Source organism: Apiospora marii (genome assembly GCF_038362585.1).
Source record: "Apiospora marii strain CBS 49790 chromosome Unknown utg000007l_segment0_segment0, whole genome shotgun sequence".
In the NCBI taxonomy this organism is placed as follows: Eukaryota; Fungi; Ascomycota; class Sordariomycetes; order Amphisphaeriales; family Apiosporaceae; genus Apiospora; species Apiospora marii.
Genome location: NW_027117379.1, coordinates 1,762,283 through 1,780,153, shown reverse-complemented (window position 1 = coordinate 1,780,153; position 17,871 = coordinate 1,762,283). Strand labels below are relative to the sequence as shown.

At 51.9% G+C, this 17,871-nt stretch overlaps 4 protein-coding genes across 4 annotated transcripts; 1 reads left to right on the top strand and 3 right to left on the bottom strand.

Annotated features, from left to right (window-relative positions):
* Window positions 1–973: 973 nt before the first annotated feature.
* PG985_010941 (uncharacterized protein) lies at window positions 974–2,041 on the bottom strand (the record flags this gene model as incomplete). The annotated part of the gene is made up of 3 exons (XM_066830708.1): window positions 974–1,279; window positions 1,586–1,622; window positions 1,947–2,041. The coding sequence occupies 3 exons, from the start codon at window positions 2,039–2,041 to the stop codon at window positions 974–976; spliced, it is 438 nt and encodes a 145-aa protein (XP_066681390.1).
* A 5,146-nt stretch (window positions 2,042–7,187) lies between these two features.
* Window positions 7,188–8,012, top strand: PG985_010940 (Tethering factor for nuclear proteasome STS1; the record flags this gene model as incomplete). Its single annotated transcript, XM_066830707.1, has 1 exon — window positions 7,188–8,012. One exon carries the CDS (start codon window positions 7,188–7,190, stop codon window positions 8,010–8,012), a length of 825 nt encoding a protein of 274 aa, XP_066681389.1.
* A 1,944-nt stretch (window positions 8,013–9,956) lies between these two features.
* Window positions 9,957–10,181, bottom strand: PG985_010939 (uncharacterized protein; the record flags this gene model as incomplete). The annotated part of the gene is made up of 1 exon (XM_066830706.1): window positions 9,957–10,181. The coding sequence occupies one exon, from the start codon at window positions 10,179–10,181 to the stop codon at window positions 9,957–9,959; it is 225 nt and encodes a 74-aa protein (XP_066681388.1).
* Window positions 10,182–14,456: 4,275 nt separating this feature from the next.
* On the bottom strand, window positions 14,457–15,877 carry PG985_010938 (uncharacterized protein; the record flags this gene model as incomplete). The annotated part of the gene is made up of 2 exons (XM_066830705.1): window positions 14,457–15,283; window positions 15,349–15,877. 2 exons carry the CDS (start codon window positions 15,875–15,877, stop codon window positions 14,457–14,459), a joined length of 1,356 nt encoding a protein of 451 aa, XP_066681387.1.
* Between the last annotated feature and the right edge of the window lie 1,994 nt (window positions 15,878–17,871).

Genomic DNA, 17,871 nt, shown 5'->3' with positions numbered 1-17,871 from the left:
CCAGTTTGGCCCACGAACTCCCCAGCCACAACAAAGATTCAACACAATCTTTGAGAGCGATGCCGACATCACAAACCCAAGTGCTAGCCCTGATGGGACATTTCCAACAAGTGGCAAGGTGTTCCTCTACACACATCCCAGAGTTGATGGATGGATCATCTGGGAGCTGCAAAGAGACAATGGTTTCGTCACTCGGGATGATGTGAGGTCGTTTCTCCCCATCATCGGTATTGGCAGCGTCAAGATCCTTCGACGCCGAGCCGACGAAACTCAACCTATGGCAGTGGATCACCTATTGTTTCCTAGCTTGGTGGCAGCCGAAGAGCTAAAACGTCTCATCGAACAGAACCAGAAACGCATGGATCACGTCAACGCCCCGCGTTTTGAAGAACAAAACTTCAAGGCCCAAAAAGTCGGTGGTGTTGACTTCTGGGCCCTTCTGGAGTTGCACCCGAAGCCAAAGCCTGCCCAGAAGGCTGATCAGTCTTCGACCAAAGGCAACAACAGCCCGCGCGATGCTCAAGTCGTCCCGAAGACGACTGATGCTGCACAGAACCACAAGAACGGAGACGACCAGAAGAATAACACAATCCCTCCCCACAAGAGATCTGCCAAGAAAGCCCTTCCTATACAGAACTCAGAGACCAACGAGCGCGATTGGTCGGCCACTTCTCGCCCCATGCAGACTTCTCGCCTCATGCAGACTTCTCGCCTCATGCAGACTGGTACCTCGCCTCATCAGGAGGATTCGACATCAAACCTGATTGAAATGACGTCGCCCATGAATGTGAACGCAAGAGTCCGAGGAGCTCAAGCTCCGTCTATGCCCACAAAGCTTATTAAGATTGAAGCCGAGGACAAGGGCAAGCGACCGGCATCGGAGGATCTGAGAGACCTTACATACGAGGCAATCCCATCGTCTGCCAGAGCAGAGCCTGCAAGTAACCGTCCTTCCCCGGAAGAGACTAGAGATTTATTCCAGCACAGCTCGCGATCCAACCTCAACGTGGCGAAGCCGATCGACTCCACCGATGCCAAGGCATCTATGCACAACACATTGAACCAACAGCCAGAGGCTCGTCCCGGACACAATCTGGACACCGAACATCTCGATCACCACCTTGATGGCGAGAGCGACGCGGTCCAAGAAGCCGTTGATCATATTGACGAGCACAACACCACAGCCGAGATCAACAAGTCTGACAAGAATCTTCCCGACGACCCTGAGCAGAGCACCGAGCTTGTACTTGCACCAGTCCCTGAGACCACCCGCATCCAGCTACATGATGTGGAGAGAATGCTACCCGTACGCTATCTGTCCCCTGCATCTCAAAGTCTGATGTTGCGTTTGACACAGGGCAAATATGATGGTATGATTGAGTCGGTCAAGGGGCTTTGCGAGGCTTGCGTTGAAATGGGCTTGTTCCCCGACCAGCGGCTCGAGAACGCCACTCTGTTGGCAACGCTGCAAGCTCTTTACCAGAGCGCTACGTTCCGATCCTTCAATGACGATGACAAGTTGAATACAGTGGCCGTCGTCTATGAGAAGGTGTATCGGGGCGTAAAAGGAAGTCGCATCACTTACCCGATTGATTATCTGTTGGATCTCAACGGCGAGCGTTCTGGAAGTCGAACTTATAATCCGCATGCCTTCAATGCCATGGTTGAAAAGGACAAGTCCACGGCTCCTCGAGTAACTACTCCTAGAACACCATATGACCCACAGAACACCATCAGAGTAGCAGAGCAGGCCATTCAGCACCTGAAGCCCCCCACCCCCACAGACGATCAAGCTGTGTCCTCACCGTCGCCCTTGAATTTGTCTGGTACTCACAATGACCCCGGCAGATTGACTCCTCCCCCGGATCTCTCCGAGCCAGTGGAACAGCAGCAAGTGGCTGGACCATCGACTCTAGTGTTCAACGACAGACTCGTCCAGTTCTCACCTCTGATTATGCCAGTGGCCTCTGCATCCGGCGAAGTCAATGCCCTTGATCAGAAGCTCGATGGTACTGAGAAGGCAATCAATCAAGAGGTTCATAAGCCGGTCATCAAGACTGAGCTTCAACCGGAAACATCATCTTTTGCATCCCGAGTGCCTAAAGGCGACGCAAACCAGCAGTCTGAGACTCCCGCCAAGCAGGAGAAGGCGAGCTTCACACCCCGCTCGCAGACACCCTTGCCGTTGACCGCAACTCAGAGCTCACAAGTGCCTAGCAGTCGTACTGGCAGCCAAGGTCTGCGCAACGTGCTCCCTAACGTGCGCGGAATCAGACACAATCTTGGTGCGGCCGGTCTCCTCGGCTCACGATGGGCTTAGGAAACCAAAGCAGAACTAGACGAGATGACAGCTTCAACACTCGACGTCCTTAACCAATCCAATTCGGATCCAAAGAAGGAGGAGGATACGGAGTTGGAGTTGAAGATTGATGACCTAGCACGAGATCTGGAGGGCCTTAAGATCGGCAACTGAGAGGGGGGTTGTGAGGGTATTTGTAAGATAAGAGTACGTAAGGTGGACTGATACCTTGGTAGATAGATGCTCAGACCTACCCAGGAATGATGACCAGCTACATAGATGACCAGGACAGGAATATCAGGTGATCTTGGCCAACGAGACATGATTCCCAACCAGCAATGATAGATCTATTGCCGTATGGGTATGCAGTAGTCGCGTAGGAAGATCATCCAATACGAAAGTTGCGCACAGAGTCACCTCAGAATGCTTCTCTCTTCCCGTGTCTCCCTAAACAACATCCAGCCACCGGCACCAGAGGTTAGAGATCTTGCTGTATTGATCGTGTCTGTGACCAGATCAACTCTCATTCAATTCAGTATCAAACCTTGGTAGGAGCCTATGCGAAAGATTGATCGCATAAACCGCTAATAGGAGCCCAGGGTATGTACGTTTCCCCAGCCCAAAGTTAGGAGGTCTGAACCGGCATGCATGGCTCAGCGTCCCAGTTTCTGCTATCGGAGAGCGTCGAATACGCCGCCCGCCGCCCTGTAGTGATCTAGGCTTTCGTACACACCCGAAGCAGATATAATACACATGGCCTCTATCGGGACCAAGTACAGCCTGACTTGAACGGGCCTCGTCGTCTGACGCACCTAGCCGAACGTGTCGCCTCTGGGCGTGTATGATCTCGTGGATGAAGGAGACGAGCAGCACAAGTCGGCCTGGCTTCTTGGTGGCGAGACCCTCGCCAGGCGCGTTTGTTATTCCCGGCGGATCGCGGGCAGGTACTCGACCTGTCACCGCGCGAGCCGTATCAGGGTTCAGTCAGCGGCGACGACGATCTAGTATCAGCCCCTATATCAAGCATGATCGTCCAGCAGGGGACGGTGCAGGCCGGCGGCGCCACTGCGCTGACTATTCAGATCGGTTTCTCAGTTTAGAGGGGCGGGCCTGTCTGCCAGACGGTTCCCGCTTCCATCCAGATGCATTGGCGACGCTCGGAGAACGGGCTCCCACATGTGTCACGCTTAGGAGAACGGTAGCCGGGAAGGGTTTGAACCCTAAGCGACGGAAGTGATAGCAACTGGCGAATGAGACGTTTCTAGTGCTGCGACTGCCGCCATCACTGCTGTAACGAGGAGAGCAACAGCAACGAGGTACTGGTAGTGATGGTAACGACGCTAATGACGAAGCCGGCCACGATGCTGATAACGCGGCTCTTACTAACACGACTACATTTGCCATCCGATTCTTAGATTCATATGCTATGTGTGATTGCATTACAACTCGTGGCTGCATCGTCAAGTATGTAGGCTTCGCACCGTCGTGGGGAGTATGCGCCCACCCGAGCTGGTTTCCGATGATCAAAACATGCGCTTCAACCAGCGATTGGTGGAGGGTAGTGACTGGGTTCAAGCTGGCGCGGAAGTTGTGTGCCTTGCGGACTGGATACCTAGATATACATGCCTTTTCCAGCTGGCCCGGCCCATGATAGGATTGATAGGTTGAATGGTGAACCAGTGCCGCTCTGAGATGTGTCAGAAAAGGAGGAGGATACTGATGCCGACCATCTTGTATCATTGGTCCAGAAATTCCCTCGGTCTATCCATCTCTTTCCTGCCCGGTTTTGGAAATGCACATCCTATGCCATGCTACCTCTATTACAGTATAATCTTTTGCCGCATCTACATGTAGATATATCAATATGCCTGAAGAAGTTGCCTGCTCCGATGACGTCTGCGCAGTCAAGTGGCTCAATTTCGGCCCTGCTCCGATAATCTGCCCCCGAGCCACAAGTGCGCTCTGCTCGGCGGCGGTGAGAGTAGGCGACACCGAACAACAGAGTTTCCCAACCGCGGCGGACGTTGCCGCAGTGGAGTCTGCTGTGTGTTGTGCTGTTTTGGGGGGGAGCCACATGGGAATGATGATGTTAACCTTACTAGTAGGGTTGCAGTCACAGGGTGGAACCCTTCATTCCCGATCAAATCATCAAAGCGTTTTGGGAAGGGGTTTTTTTTTTATTTTGTTCGCCTTTCTTCTTTGTTTTCTTCCTTTTCTGCTGCAGCGATCTACGTCTGGCAGTCTTGGTGACACGCGACAAGGGAGGCGGGACCATCATCCAGTACTGGTTTTATGTCTCCCGTTGGTTATCCCATCTCGGTAGCGAGCGAAAATCGCATCTGAAACCCCGTCATTAGCCACGGCGATTGAGTTTCGTATGGATTGAGAGGATTGAGAGAGATTTCGGGAAGCGAACCAACGCAGATTCACTTGGGTGACTAACCCAGATCGGAAGGATTCCGCAGAGCGTTTGTTACGTGGTGTGCTATGGCCAAGTGACCCGGCAAAAGAGAGCGGGCATCGTATACTTGGGGTTTTTGATTGGACGGATCTTGATCCAGTGTGACTTGCTACCTGTCGTGGTACTCCCCACACCCAGCCAGTCACCTTGGAACGACTGCAGGTAATAGATAGACAGCTTCCGGCTCCGAGGGCAGCCATTGGAGGATGGCGGACAACTCAGCAAGGCGCTCTTTGGCTAGCTTGGCTCCAGCATCTAAGCCAGTCAGGATCCCCCAGAGCTGTATCAAGAAAGGAAGAAAGAAAGAGACCCGGGCGACGACGTGGAGGGTCGTGAGACAACTGGCTATCACATCATGGTGTGATTTTTTTCGATTCTGCCCGAATGGGTATCGGGAATAGCTGCATGATTATATGCCCTATGGAAGCAGGGGAAGTAAGGTGTCGAACAGCATTGGCAGGGCCGCCGGCCAAGACCCGCATGGCATAGATGAGATGCAAGTATGTAGCGTGGATATTTCTGATTTCCTGACCGCTTTTGCTAGGAATAATGAATGTCAAGTAGCATTTTCCCTCCATGATTCCCATGAATGATTGAAGGTTTGCTTGCTTTCCAACATTGCTCGCTGCTGCAAAGGACAAGGCTTCCCAGACGGGTCGACGGGTGACTTGCTGCCCAGGGATGTGTGCAAATTACAGGTGAAAGGGGCCGCTTCGCGTGCGTGAAGAAAGAGCGTTGTCGTAACGATGCAACGATGCCGCCGTCCCTCCAAGCCCTAGTGAGCTAGCAGCTAGTAGGATGGAGACTTACCCAGAAACGCCCTCGTGCCTTTGACCAGACTCTCGACTAACCAGATCCAGCACCAGCGCCACCTACAGTAGAGAATGCGATACGTTACCAACACTTGTTAACATTTGAATGATCTTGGGATATGTTCAGTAGTAAATATAATAGATACAATACTTTATAAGTCGAGGTTATTTGTATGTATTTTTGTTGTCTATCCACAGACAGTTGTTTAATTTTGTGTCGGTAACCCACAGCTGGGTTATCTCCGTGGTGAAAGTGGACGGTCCGGGTCTCTCCTGGCAATCTGGATGTCGGCCGGGGCCTCTTTTAGCGATGACCGGGGGCTGATGGAGGGGGGAGGGGTGGTGGGCTGGTGGTCACTTTTGGAACCACCTTCTGTGCGGATAGGCTTGGCCTGCTAAAATCCATCCATCCTCCACCAGTGGCAGAAGAAGATTTGAGCCACACCAGACAATGTTTCCGCCCTTTCATGCCTGACCTGAATGGCCTCTTAGTGTGACCACCGACCTCCCGCCTCCCTCCAGGTACATGACTAGGAGAAACAAAGCCCAGCAGCCAGTAAGTGAGCCGACCTTGGACCGCGTCAAGAATCCATAGCTCGCACCTGCATGCAGAGCCGGTGGTGGTTGGCTGATTTGACTCGACTCCGGCCCAGTCTAGCGGCGGCCTTGCGTCAACCGGAACACACTCTCTGCAAGTCTGGTTCTCACTCAGGCGCCCGAACCCACCTCAGATCCAAGCATCCATCCGCTTCCCAGCCAAATACTTGCATGCCTGCATATCTGCTTCCTAATAAAAGTACAAGTACCATCCATACCAATAACACAGCTCGACTACTGTACCAACCATACCCATACCACCTGGCCTGCTGGTCCTTGGTTCGTTCCTTGGGGAAATCCAATCCACAGGCTTCTGCACAGGCTAAACAACTCGACTTTCTGCATTCTTCCTCTTTTACTTCGAACCCATCCCCCCTCCCGAGACCCTTCTCATTTCGTTTCCTTCATTTCTGCTTCATCAGGCACCGACCGGCTGTCTTCGTACCCGTCCAAGATCTCCATCCAGGCTGCCGTCATCCGCAAATTTCGGTCGCATCGACGTAAATAGTGGCACAGCATCATTGCAGCCGACTAGACTTGCCGACCGTACGACCGATACATTTCACTCGCAATACGCACCGACTGCCGGCATCAAACGCCATCATAACCGAATAATTGTCAACAACAAAAAAAGGCACCAGACCTTCCATCATCGATCCATCAACAAACAAACCATTTTACCGCAAATTCTCGAGTTTTCCATTCTTGGGGGGACTGACTGGCCACAATGAACGCGCTGTTGTCACCACAGCCTTCGTTCCTCCCTCACCAGCACAACGGTACCTCCCGTCGCTCTCCCACACGATCAAGTGAGTCTTCCTGGTTCAATCCGCTTCTTGGCTACATCTCGGCCCGCCATGATTTGAGTGCTGCGAGACTCGAGGATGACCATGCACGCCACCCGATCTGCCTCTGGCTCGCAGCCCATCTTTATATCTCTCTGCACGAGGCAGCCAAAAAAAAGAGTTCCTGAGCTAACCATTCTCTCCATATAGTGTCCCCATTCCAACACAGCAACATGTCGAGCAACCGAAAGCGAAAGGCCGAAGACGATGGCGATGAAATGTCCGTTTCGCCCATGAGCTCGCCTGCGATCCAGAACCGCCAACTCTCGCGCCCCTCGAAAAAGATTCGCTCCAACGAAATGGCCGGCCGCCCGCTTACACTCCCCAGACTCCTCGAGACGCTGGATGCCGCATCTTTACGTATGGTCCTTCAGAAAATTTGCGAACGACAACCCGAGATTGGAGAGGAAGTCGTCAAGAGTGCACCTAAGCCCTCGGTTCCCAATGCTCTGCAGGTCTTGGAGGAATACCAGCAGAAGATGCGGGCTGCCTTCCCTTACGGCGACACGAGTTCGGATTATACCTACTACCGTGTGAAGGCGCCTCTGATCGCCCTCATGGATGCCCTCGCCGACTTCACGCCGCAATATCTGCCCCCGAATGAGACCCAGGCCAACATTTCTCTGCAATACCTCGATGGTGCCACCAAGGTCATCCACAGCCTCCCCGAGTGGGAGAGCCACAACTACCGCCACCACAAGGAGAACGCTTACGACGAGATCTCGAGAGCATGGGCATTGGTCATCAATGAGGCTGCTAAGCGAGGCGGAGGTTTCGTCCTGCACTCTGGCGGCTGGGACCAGATCCTCTCCAAGCACAACCAGCAATCTGGAGGTCGGCTGGGATCCGCCATAAGCGCCATGGCAGCAAATGTTGGCTGGGTCGGTGGAGGCCCCTCGAACGCCCCGCAAGAACAACAACAGCCGCAACAACACTCGATCCTCAACGAACTTTTGTCGGGCAACTACGGTGCCCCTGTCAGGGTTGGTCCTTGGTAGGAAAACACGGGCTCGAAAGAAGCCGAGGAGTTTTGGTTCGGAAAACCCATGATGCTGAGCGCATCGGCTGATGGATTAGGCAAGAGCATGAAGGTTTCCGAGCATGGCACCGTGGATTTTAGCGTTACGACATACGATATCCCGCATCTAGCATCCAGCGTCACCGCTGGCACACGTACGGCCGAGCATTTGGAGATGGAAGAGGCAGCGCTATTGCACATACCGCATCACGATGATATATGACTACTTTTCTTCCCCTTCATTCCTCATTGGCATCGGAAAGGCAGCATAGACTAGGGGTTCATGGCTATATTCTTTGTTTTTTCTTTTCTTTTCTTTCCCTGGCGTTTGCACATGTTCCTTTTGTTTGTCCCCAGTCCTTTTGAGGCTGTCCATTTGTCCAGTTCTTTTAATCCACTGATTGCATTCGGCCGCTTAGTATACCTGCCTTCTTATTTGACTCCGTGGCCTCTGCGCCACCGGAGAAGGGCACTACGGCTTGGATCCGCGCATATGTCCTTCCTTATTACTCACAAGAACTTTTACATCATGGCCGCTGGTAAAACGCAGTCCTGTCCGGTGGAACGTAATATCACACCTTCGTCACGGGTGCTGATCCATGTTTTCTGTATGCATGCTCCTCTCTCCCCCCTCCTTCGGCGGATTGGGTATTGGTTGGAGTTATGGGTGTTTAGTTGTTCGTAGATAGACCACGCAGTCATCTGCGGATACATCATCACACAAAAATAAGAAGACGCCACTGAAAGTCATATATACCCTTACCTATTCCTTTCGCGTTGCATAATCTGATGAATGGGTAGAATTTGATTGTTTAGATTATTCGTAAACGGCAGCATGATGCGTGCCATGTCTACACTACGCCCCGCCCAAGTTCAACCGCTTTTCTCTGCTGCTTGCCCCCTGAGCCAGCCCCATCGGTCAGGCCGGAGCGGCATATGTACGGTCGACCAGTACAAATGTGTATGGGCTTCCAGTTGAATTTGAAGTCTTATTGTTGGTAACCGTTCGGGAGGATGAACGGCGCTGGGTCTTCCGTTTTCCTTTACGCTTTTTTGCCTGGTGAGGGTACTTGGTTATCAGCAGTTCAAAAGTCTGAAGAGAAGGAACGAATGATGGAAGTGTTCTTCTCTGTCAAGTGATGCCTGTGTCTCTCACCTTTTGTACCGCTTTCAGGAAACGCGGGTCCGTCCGCCGGTAAGCAGGCGAGCCGCGGTTTATGATGACCCCATGGTGATAGATCTTTTGGGACTCCTTGGCTCGTTTGGCGGCGAGCTGGGAGGGGGTTTGGTTCGGCGCTCGTGCCATTGGGATCCATGCCGTCTCTTTGTTGGTGGGGAGTAGGGGTGGTGTTGGAAAAGGGGGTGGCTAGTGTGTTGTTGTGGAATGGGAGGTTGTTGGTTTGATGCCAGGTCTAGCAGGACGGAAAGGATTTACGTCGGTCACATTTACCTCGTATGAAGGGGTTGGTATGCATTGACACGGAGATGGGTTGGTATGAAATTGAGTATGAGCAGACCCTGGTTAGGATCAATCTAGGCTCGAATAAATCTTTTTTGCATCGAGGAGGCAGGCCATTGCAAGTCTAGTAGGTGTGATTCTAAAGAGTATCATCTAGTAACACAAACATACGTCTGGATACGCACTTCTGTTTGGATAGTGTATTTGAGATGTTCATGGATTATATCAATGTAGGAGTAGGGTATCTTTAAAACTGAGCGGAGTTTGAGTGAATAATACACGCTGACTTGTTGTCCAGGTTTAGCTTTCCTCAAGCCAGAGAAAGTTGAGTGGATTGTGTTTCGACGCTCCCACAATATAGGGTGCGTGCCTGGTAGAGTTGCTGTGTGCACTGGGCCGGATTCGATCCGAGCCGGCGAAGTAGGGTGTGGCGGATGGTAATCAGAAAAACTGGCCGCAGGCAAATCAGATTCGGAATCTCTCTCGCTGTTTGCGTTCGTGCTCCATGTCGCGGATCATGCTCATCATTTCCGACTCGGAGGCCTGCGGCTTTATGCCCATGGTGCGGATGCCCAGATCGAACAGTTTGTCTTGGTGTTGGTCTCTGTCTTTCTTGAGTCGTTTGATTTCTTCCTTCATGTCCTGTTGTCTGGTACAGGAAATGATCCATGTGTCAGCGATACTTGACATCTTGAAGTAGGGGAAGGTGCTCGTGCGCATGTATATCTTTATGATAAAGATGTCTTCTTTCTTACTGTGTATACGTAAAGTAGAGTATGCCGATTCCCAAACCAGCAACAGCTGCTCTAAAGACTCTAAAGGGGATTTCCCCATCCCTATCAGCCTCGAGTTTTTCGATCCGTCTCAAGAGAGTTGTGTAAGCCCTCTTTGGCACTTGAACTAGTGGTCGGGACATCTCTTCGGTTGGGGAGTGAATGAACAGGAGGAAGAAGTGGCTGCTGAAGATGGTTATTAGGTTAAGCGAGAAGGCTGTTGGGCAATGCTGCAAGTTTGAGAGTGAATTATGAAGAAGGGCAGAGTAACAAAAAAGAGATGTGAACCGCACGACGTTTATATACCTGCTGTGTCCCACAGGTGTCTTTCGATTCCAATAGGAACAGTATGGTCCTTAATCCAAGATGATCTGAGAGCTTCCATAATGTTGCAAAAATACGAGGCCGCTCGTGACTCCTAGAGCTAATTATACGTCACACGGGAGATTTCGGAGCTTTTGTACACATTAGAGTAACTGAGTGTATTTATGGGGTACCTACTGTTTTTTTTGCCCCTTTTATTTCCCCTTCACGGTCTTTCATAAAGGAAATTTCCATACAGGTCATGTCTCTCTGGCGAACCTGACTCAAGCCAAATGCTTTCGTGTAATAGTACTCAGAGGGTACAGTCGCTTTTTGAGAAATTGGTATCGTTTTACCCTTTTGGTTATGTCGAGTTCTGGTGCGGTAACCAGAAATATGTCCATGTTTCGGGTACTTCAGTTTACCACCGGTACTCTTCGCTTCCCGTCAACTTCCGAGCCTTCAGGTCTTATGAATCGTATCTTTCAACTCCTAAAGGCAGGCATCCAAGTGTTTCTGCCTATCATCCGCTTTAGCTCGGGATTCATCGAGGCTGGAGTCCAAGCGCTTCGGCCGCTCTATTTCTTTGCTTCTGGGGTGCCTGTTGTTTACCATATATGTATTAGCAGTCAAGAAAAAAACAAAACAGCGAAAGGCCCCGTGTTTCTGTTGCATGCCAGTCATGATGGGATCTCACCTGTTGTATGCCCAGTAGATCACGCAGAGTGTCATAAAAGACGGGACCCACGGAAAAGAAAGCTTGTCGGTTGATTCGTTGGACTCACCCGACTGACCAGAGCGTTTTGGCCGATCGGGGCGGTTTGGTGGGCTCTTGGGCGGACTGGGTTGGTGACTAGCCGGCCGACTTGGCTGGCTTACCTGGCTCTTGGGTTGGGCGGGTGGATGAGGGGGTTCATCAGGACGGTAGAATCTGGGGAATGGTGGCAAGAGGTGTCGAGGAATCGGGCGATGTCGGAAACCCTTTGAAATGGATATGATGTCGTGCTCTAGTATCCGTGCCATCTTGATAGATAAAAGGACGCGAATGATAGGTTTGGAAGCGGAGTAATGATTTTGTAGCGTGTAAAAGGAATGGAATACTAATAGTCGGGAAAGCGTTGTGGGCTATTTTTGCAGAACTGGGAAGGATGAGTGAAATAGAGATGGGGGAAAGGGGGAAAGAGTAAAATGTATCTTTATACAGTTTAGACTACAACCATGGTTGCTGCCAAGAACAAGGAAACTTTAGTTATGTGCCTAATTGTAGAACGCCCCCCTTTTTTAATAGGTTAATGAGTAGCTCGACAGGGCATCGATGGTACTGACGGATCGAGCTCCTTGCTAAATGATCTGGAAACGTCCATCCCGGCGGGATTAGGTACACGATAATAGCAAGCCCGGAAAGGAATGGCTCGCGATGGCGCATCTGGTGGTAGTTGCTGCTGATTTTGGTGCCCGTAGGAAGTATGACGCATTCAAAGCAGGATGATGGGATACCACCATCGGTGCGCACTAATTCATATAAGAATGAGTGCCGTAAACCACAGTTGAGTTTTGATATTTTACATTATTGAGAAGGGTGGCATTTTGTTCCTACAATATCTGAGAGGAGATCAAGAGTGACGTGTTGCAACAGACTCGTCGGAAATGTCCAGAAGCCAGTAGCCTGCCTGTGTCCTTGGTTCTACCAAACCATTCTCGTCCCGATTCAGTGTATCATCTGTCCACTATCTCCGATACCTGATCCTTGATGCAAAGACAGCCGACACTGATTCCGCGTTGTCCCTCGATATGCCCGGTCAATGATCGGTTGTTCGTGGGGTTTGTCCCGTCTTGTCGAAGTTTCCGAGTTCCATGACATGTTCCTCGCTATTTATGTAGTACACTTTTGAGCATCGTGTCTGTTCGGCAGCCAGCAGCTGATGAATTTGATTTAGGCTTGAATAATTAATGCTGTTAGTCGGTCTATCCAAACTACATTTGAGATTGATGGAAAGGGCCGGGAAGGGACTCCGGGTAATGCGAGATGCTCAAAACTTAGGATCTGGATTGAAAGCACAAGGTGCTAGATAGGCTCGTGAAGCTGATAGCATGGAGCGTGCTGGGGCTGAGGTTACATATCGTTTGATGTATGCGGTGGAACATCTTGACCTGGGGATATGGCAAAGTGTGTGTGGCTTTGACTTGATATGTAGAAATAGAAAGTTGACGAGCTGGCGTTGGTCTGAATTATTCGAGTTATGAATTGGTAGATAAGTAGCTAGAGAGGAAATAATGAAGGGAGGAAGTCCGAAAGATGCAAATACGCTTGACGATTTAACATGGGAGTGAAGATTTAGAAGTATGATGATAGAGAAAGGTTTAATCGGGGCAAATTCCGGTTGTTCCCGAAACAGTCATGTATAAGTTGGTTCGCACGAGTTTAAATAGGGGTGCTATACAGCCCATAAGCGTTGTAAGTATATATATTAGTCTATTGTGACACTAACCTCCTATATGCTGTATGGAGTTCTGCTCTGCTGACAGTGGTGCGAGGTCCTCAAGATCCAGCTAGTCGTGGCCAGGAACAGATATCTCTTCTATTTTAAGCGCCCGCACAAGGACCAAAATAGGTTGCACCTTCGAAGTGGAATTTCGTTGGGGAGTCGTGTCCTCTAGTCACTTAAGGTCTTAGCCTGCCTTTGGCTTGGTTATATCGTCGGGGAAGAGCAGGTTGGACGACGAGCAAAGAACACCAAATCAAGGAGAGTTCGACCTGGCGTAGAGAGGAGTGGCGATTACATTGTATTGCTCGAAACCAAAGAAGCACATCCATTCACCTGGAAATACCCAATATAATTCCAGGACATAGCCAAACATGAATCAACCACTATGTTGTCCTCCAATGCTCCCCCGAAAATAACAGAGTTCCGTGCCTGGGTAGTTTCTACTCGAGAGGCGCAGCTGTAAACTCAGTTGAATGATCGTCGGAGGAAACGAAATCCCGCAGCAACAACAAGCTTGGTCGCGAGGAAGTGGGCAATTTCTCCAAACGGGGGAAGGTTGGCATAGATCTCGGCCGCTTGTTGCCTTATGCGTCTATGAGTGGCAGGGAAGTCAACGTTTGCTATGCGGCGGGGTATTTCACAGAAAACAAGGTTGATCATACGGTTTTGCATGACCGGGAGGTCGACGCGGCGCTGCATCTCGCGGATTGTGAGAAACCATCCACCTGGATTAGGTGGGCTGGGTTGTCTTTAATGCACTGAGTTAGTACGTTTATCAAGGGATGATGGAACACCAGGCCAACAACGGACAGGCATATAGTCAGATCCGGAGGAGAAGGGGGGAGAGGGACATTTGCCTGGTATCACTTACTTGAAGACACAATAAATTCCAATTCCGAAGGCTGTGCCCGTAGTCATTCCCCTAATCATCGGGCTCGACGGCCCCTTGCGAATTGTACCATAGATTATGCGTGGAGGCATGATGCGATTTGAGATTGTGTATTTAGGGGAAATCGTGACCTGGTTGGCTGGCCGAACTGAGGATGTGCGCGTGTGATGTGAAAGGAGAAGGCAGCTTTGAATGGACTGGTAGTTTCTGCATGGATCCGTGTAAGAGGCACACATTGACACCGCTCTGTAATATAGGTGTGCTGTTGGCGTTCAGAAACTTTCAGAGACCCATAAAGATATTTAACTTCGAAGAGTACCATGTTTCTCTATATGTCAATGATGATATCCATCGTGGGATAGCCGGTAGGAATACATGCTTATACCAAAATGAGGTTGAGAGTCAAAAGTTTAGTTCTCAACAAGAACAGGAAGGACTATGGTTCAGCAATAGAGATGCAGTGAGTTCGATATTGTAACATGGTCTTATTAGATTGAATTGAATATTGATTAGATCAGAACATGGGCGACACGTAAGCCAGCCCCGAGCGACGCTTCAGCGGCGATGAGGTAACATTGTACGCCACGTCCTTGATGGAGCAGCCCTGCTCCGGCGGCGTATAGGTACCGCCGAGCACCTGGGCCAAGAACTGGAAGGCGCTAGCCTCTCCGTTGACGGCGCCGGCGCTGTGGCCACCGACCGTGTTGCGCTCGTACTGGATGGTGGCGCCGACCCGACAGTACTTGTTGACCAGGTCGTCGGTGTCCTTGACGGGGCTGACCTCGTCGCGCACCGCCTTGTAGACGAAGAGCGGCATCTGCGGCACGCCGTGGTAGCCCATGCGACCGTCGCTGTTCATGATCTTGGCAACGAGAGGGCTTTGGAAGATGGCGTCGCCGTTGACGAAGTAGTCGGTGACGTTCTGGAACGCGAACAGCATCGACGTCTGGGCCAGGGCCAGGGTCTGCACCGAGAGGAACGAGGTGGCGTTCAGCGGGCCCTCGGTCTTCAGCTGTGACTTGATGTACTCCAGCGTCTCGGGGAACTGGCTCGCGAGGCCGATGATACCGGGCGGCGTGAGGCCATTGCAGAGCTGCCCCGAGCAGGCCTCCATCACCGTCGTGATGTTTGGAGTCAGTCCACCCAGCGCCGCGCCGGCGAAGTTGAGCTCGGGGGCGTACTGCACTTGCAGCTCGGCAGCCCACTCGCTAGCTAGTGCGCCGCCCGAGTATCCCCACATGGCGTAGCGTACGTCTGGGCTGTCCGCCAGGCCAAAGCCGGACGACAGGACAGCCCGGACGGCGTCGATGGTGGCGTGACCAGATTGCACCCCAGCCGTGACTTTTTTCATGTTAGTGGCTTTGAACAGACGTTGACCGTAAGAGAATGGAGAAATTGGAGCTTACATGATGCCAAAGGACCCTCGTAGTCCGGCACGCTGACGTACCACCCGTAGCCGAGCGAAGCGGCAATGTCGTCCGTGCCACTGGCGCCCTCGGCATAAAGCGCATAACTAGGGCTCGCATCCACAGCAGCCGAGTCGTACGGGATCTGGTAGGACAGAAGGGCAGTGGCGCCACCGGGGGTAGAGGCGTTCGAGCTGCTGTCACACGCCGGGTTCTCCGGAACGAACAGTGTAGTCACGGCCCAGTCGGGCAGGTAGCGACTGTTGGTCGTGCGGTATAGGATATGATACGCCGCCGAGGCGTTGGCCATGGAAGCGGTGAGGTTGCCGGGTGCAGCACGCACGCGCAGGACCGCACCGGGCGCCGCGGACTCGAAGTCGGCCGGGGCGGTGTACCAGGGGTCCTTGCTGGGCGGGAGCGGTGTCGAGGACATCGCGGCACGGCGCCAGTGGTTCGGCGGTGCTGCTGAGCTGCCTCCGGCGAGCAGGAGAGCTCCCAGGAGTGATTGGGCCAACGATATCATCTTCATCTTGTCCGAGCCTTGGCGTTGGAGAGAGCAACTGACAAGAAGATGGGCTCGACGGGCGACAGACTTATAGGAAGAAGGTCGTGGGGGAGTAGCAAGGGAAATTGTATCGTCGCACGCGAAGAAACTTGATCTACTTATCCACAACCTATGCCACCTCTGCGGAACCGGTGCGGAGATCGAAAGTAAGATCCGCGATGTCTCCACGATTAGTATACGTCATGCAGACTACGGTGAAGGTAGCTGCTCGTCGGCTCCATCGCTTCGCCGGGTCTCGCTGGGAGGCTGGTTCGTCCTGTCATCAATTGGTTCAGACTGCCAGCGCATTGAAAAGCCTCCCGTGACGGTGGAGGCCGCACGTGCATGCGTGGTTCATGCTAAAAAGCTGGGCTGCTTGACCTTTCGGAGGTCTCGGGAGCCTCGGTCTTGGTGTTTTCTGGGCCAATCTGCGTTGACGACGGTCGCCTCCACAACCAGCCACCTGCCCACCTCGGCAATTCCGTCGTGGAGGCGGAGAAGGGCCTCGCAGCAAGAACACTCCCAGCTGCCTAAAAGGCACACCTTGCGAGTCTGTGAGGTGAATAAGCTCATCACCTACATAAAGACGGCGCGAGTCGCGGGACTTTGATTTAACCAGATGCAGGGTCTCTTAGAGGATCCGGGGAGCCGGCCATAGGCGGGGCGCATCGTGGAATCGATTTGGACTGCGCCACAAAAAGCAGAGACTCAATGGCAAGGCAGCAGCTTTCAGCTGTATGGGGGCACTGGATCTAGCAAATTTAGGCGAGACCCCCTACTAAAATTAAGGCAAGCACCAGCGATACTTGGAACAAATGAGCCCACGCCCATCATTGCTTGATGTTTCCATGGAAGCGAAAGAGAACGAAAAAAGAAAAAGAAAAAGAAAAAGAAAACCTCAAACCGCAGTTTGACAGGTACTCATCGCAAAACAATGTCCCCAATCCGGCCGAGACATGGTCCTTCATTTCGCCGTTCATAAAGCGTTTCTTCCACGCACATGAAAGACCCATCCTGTGTCGGCCGTAAAACGAAGGGCGCCTGATGATCTCCCACCTGGAGAGATACGGTTCCAGGCCAAAGCGGACTTTGGAAGTGCGATATGATTTCCTGATGGGGATAGCGACTCACGCGGCTTTCAGAATGGAATCCAGCGTAGCTAGCCAACTCCTTTCCTAGCAGCTCTTCCCTCATTGCTTCCAGCACACGCTCCAGCTCCTTTGGCGTGGGGGTACCGTATCCCAGATTGGTCATCCGTGATACACCGCGGAATAGGAATTGGCATACCCGTATAACGGAGTCTGCGCTACAAATGCACGATTTAGCTGGCCTGGCCCCTGTTGCCTGTGTTGCGGAATTGGTTGTCAATTTCCAGGGACTCTTCCAACTCGGCTTCGTCCATGCTCTTGATATATACCGCTCCTTTCTCGCTCCCATAGGATGAAACCCCCCAACCCCCCCTTCTACATCTCCATGTAGAAAGTAACCAACGAGATATGAGTTTTATGGCTTGCTGTGAAGATGCTGACTCTCGAAAAATCTGACCTATACCTGCATGCGCGGGTGCTTTTGCTCAAACGAGTGGGCGATCGTGGTTCGCCAAAGCACCTCACTTGGATCCGACTGTCTAAGGAAGTACTTAGAGCTGCAATTGTTTGATACATTTCTAGGCGACAGTCGTCCGAGTTCGGCAGACTTCTTTCTACAACCTGATCGAAACGGGCTCTGGGTGCCTACGTGATCCTTCACGTGCAACAACAGCCCAAGTCAGGGAATCTCGTTAGGAAGACGTGGCGCAACAGTAGTCAAGACGGACATGGGAGCTGATGAGGGCGAACAGATGCGCGAAACTGGGATTGACAAGCCGGCCACCGGCTGGCAAAGTCCGACTTGATCCAGTTCAATCGGCCAATATTGTCTCCCGCACGTCTTCCAACCCCCATACTTCTTGCAACTCCCGCAGTCACACTCGATACTCC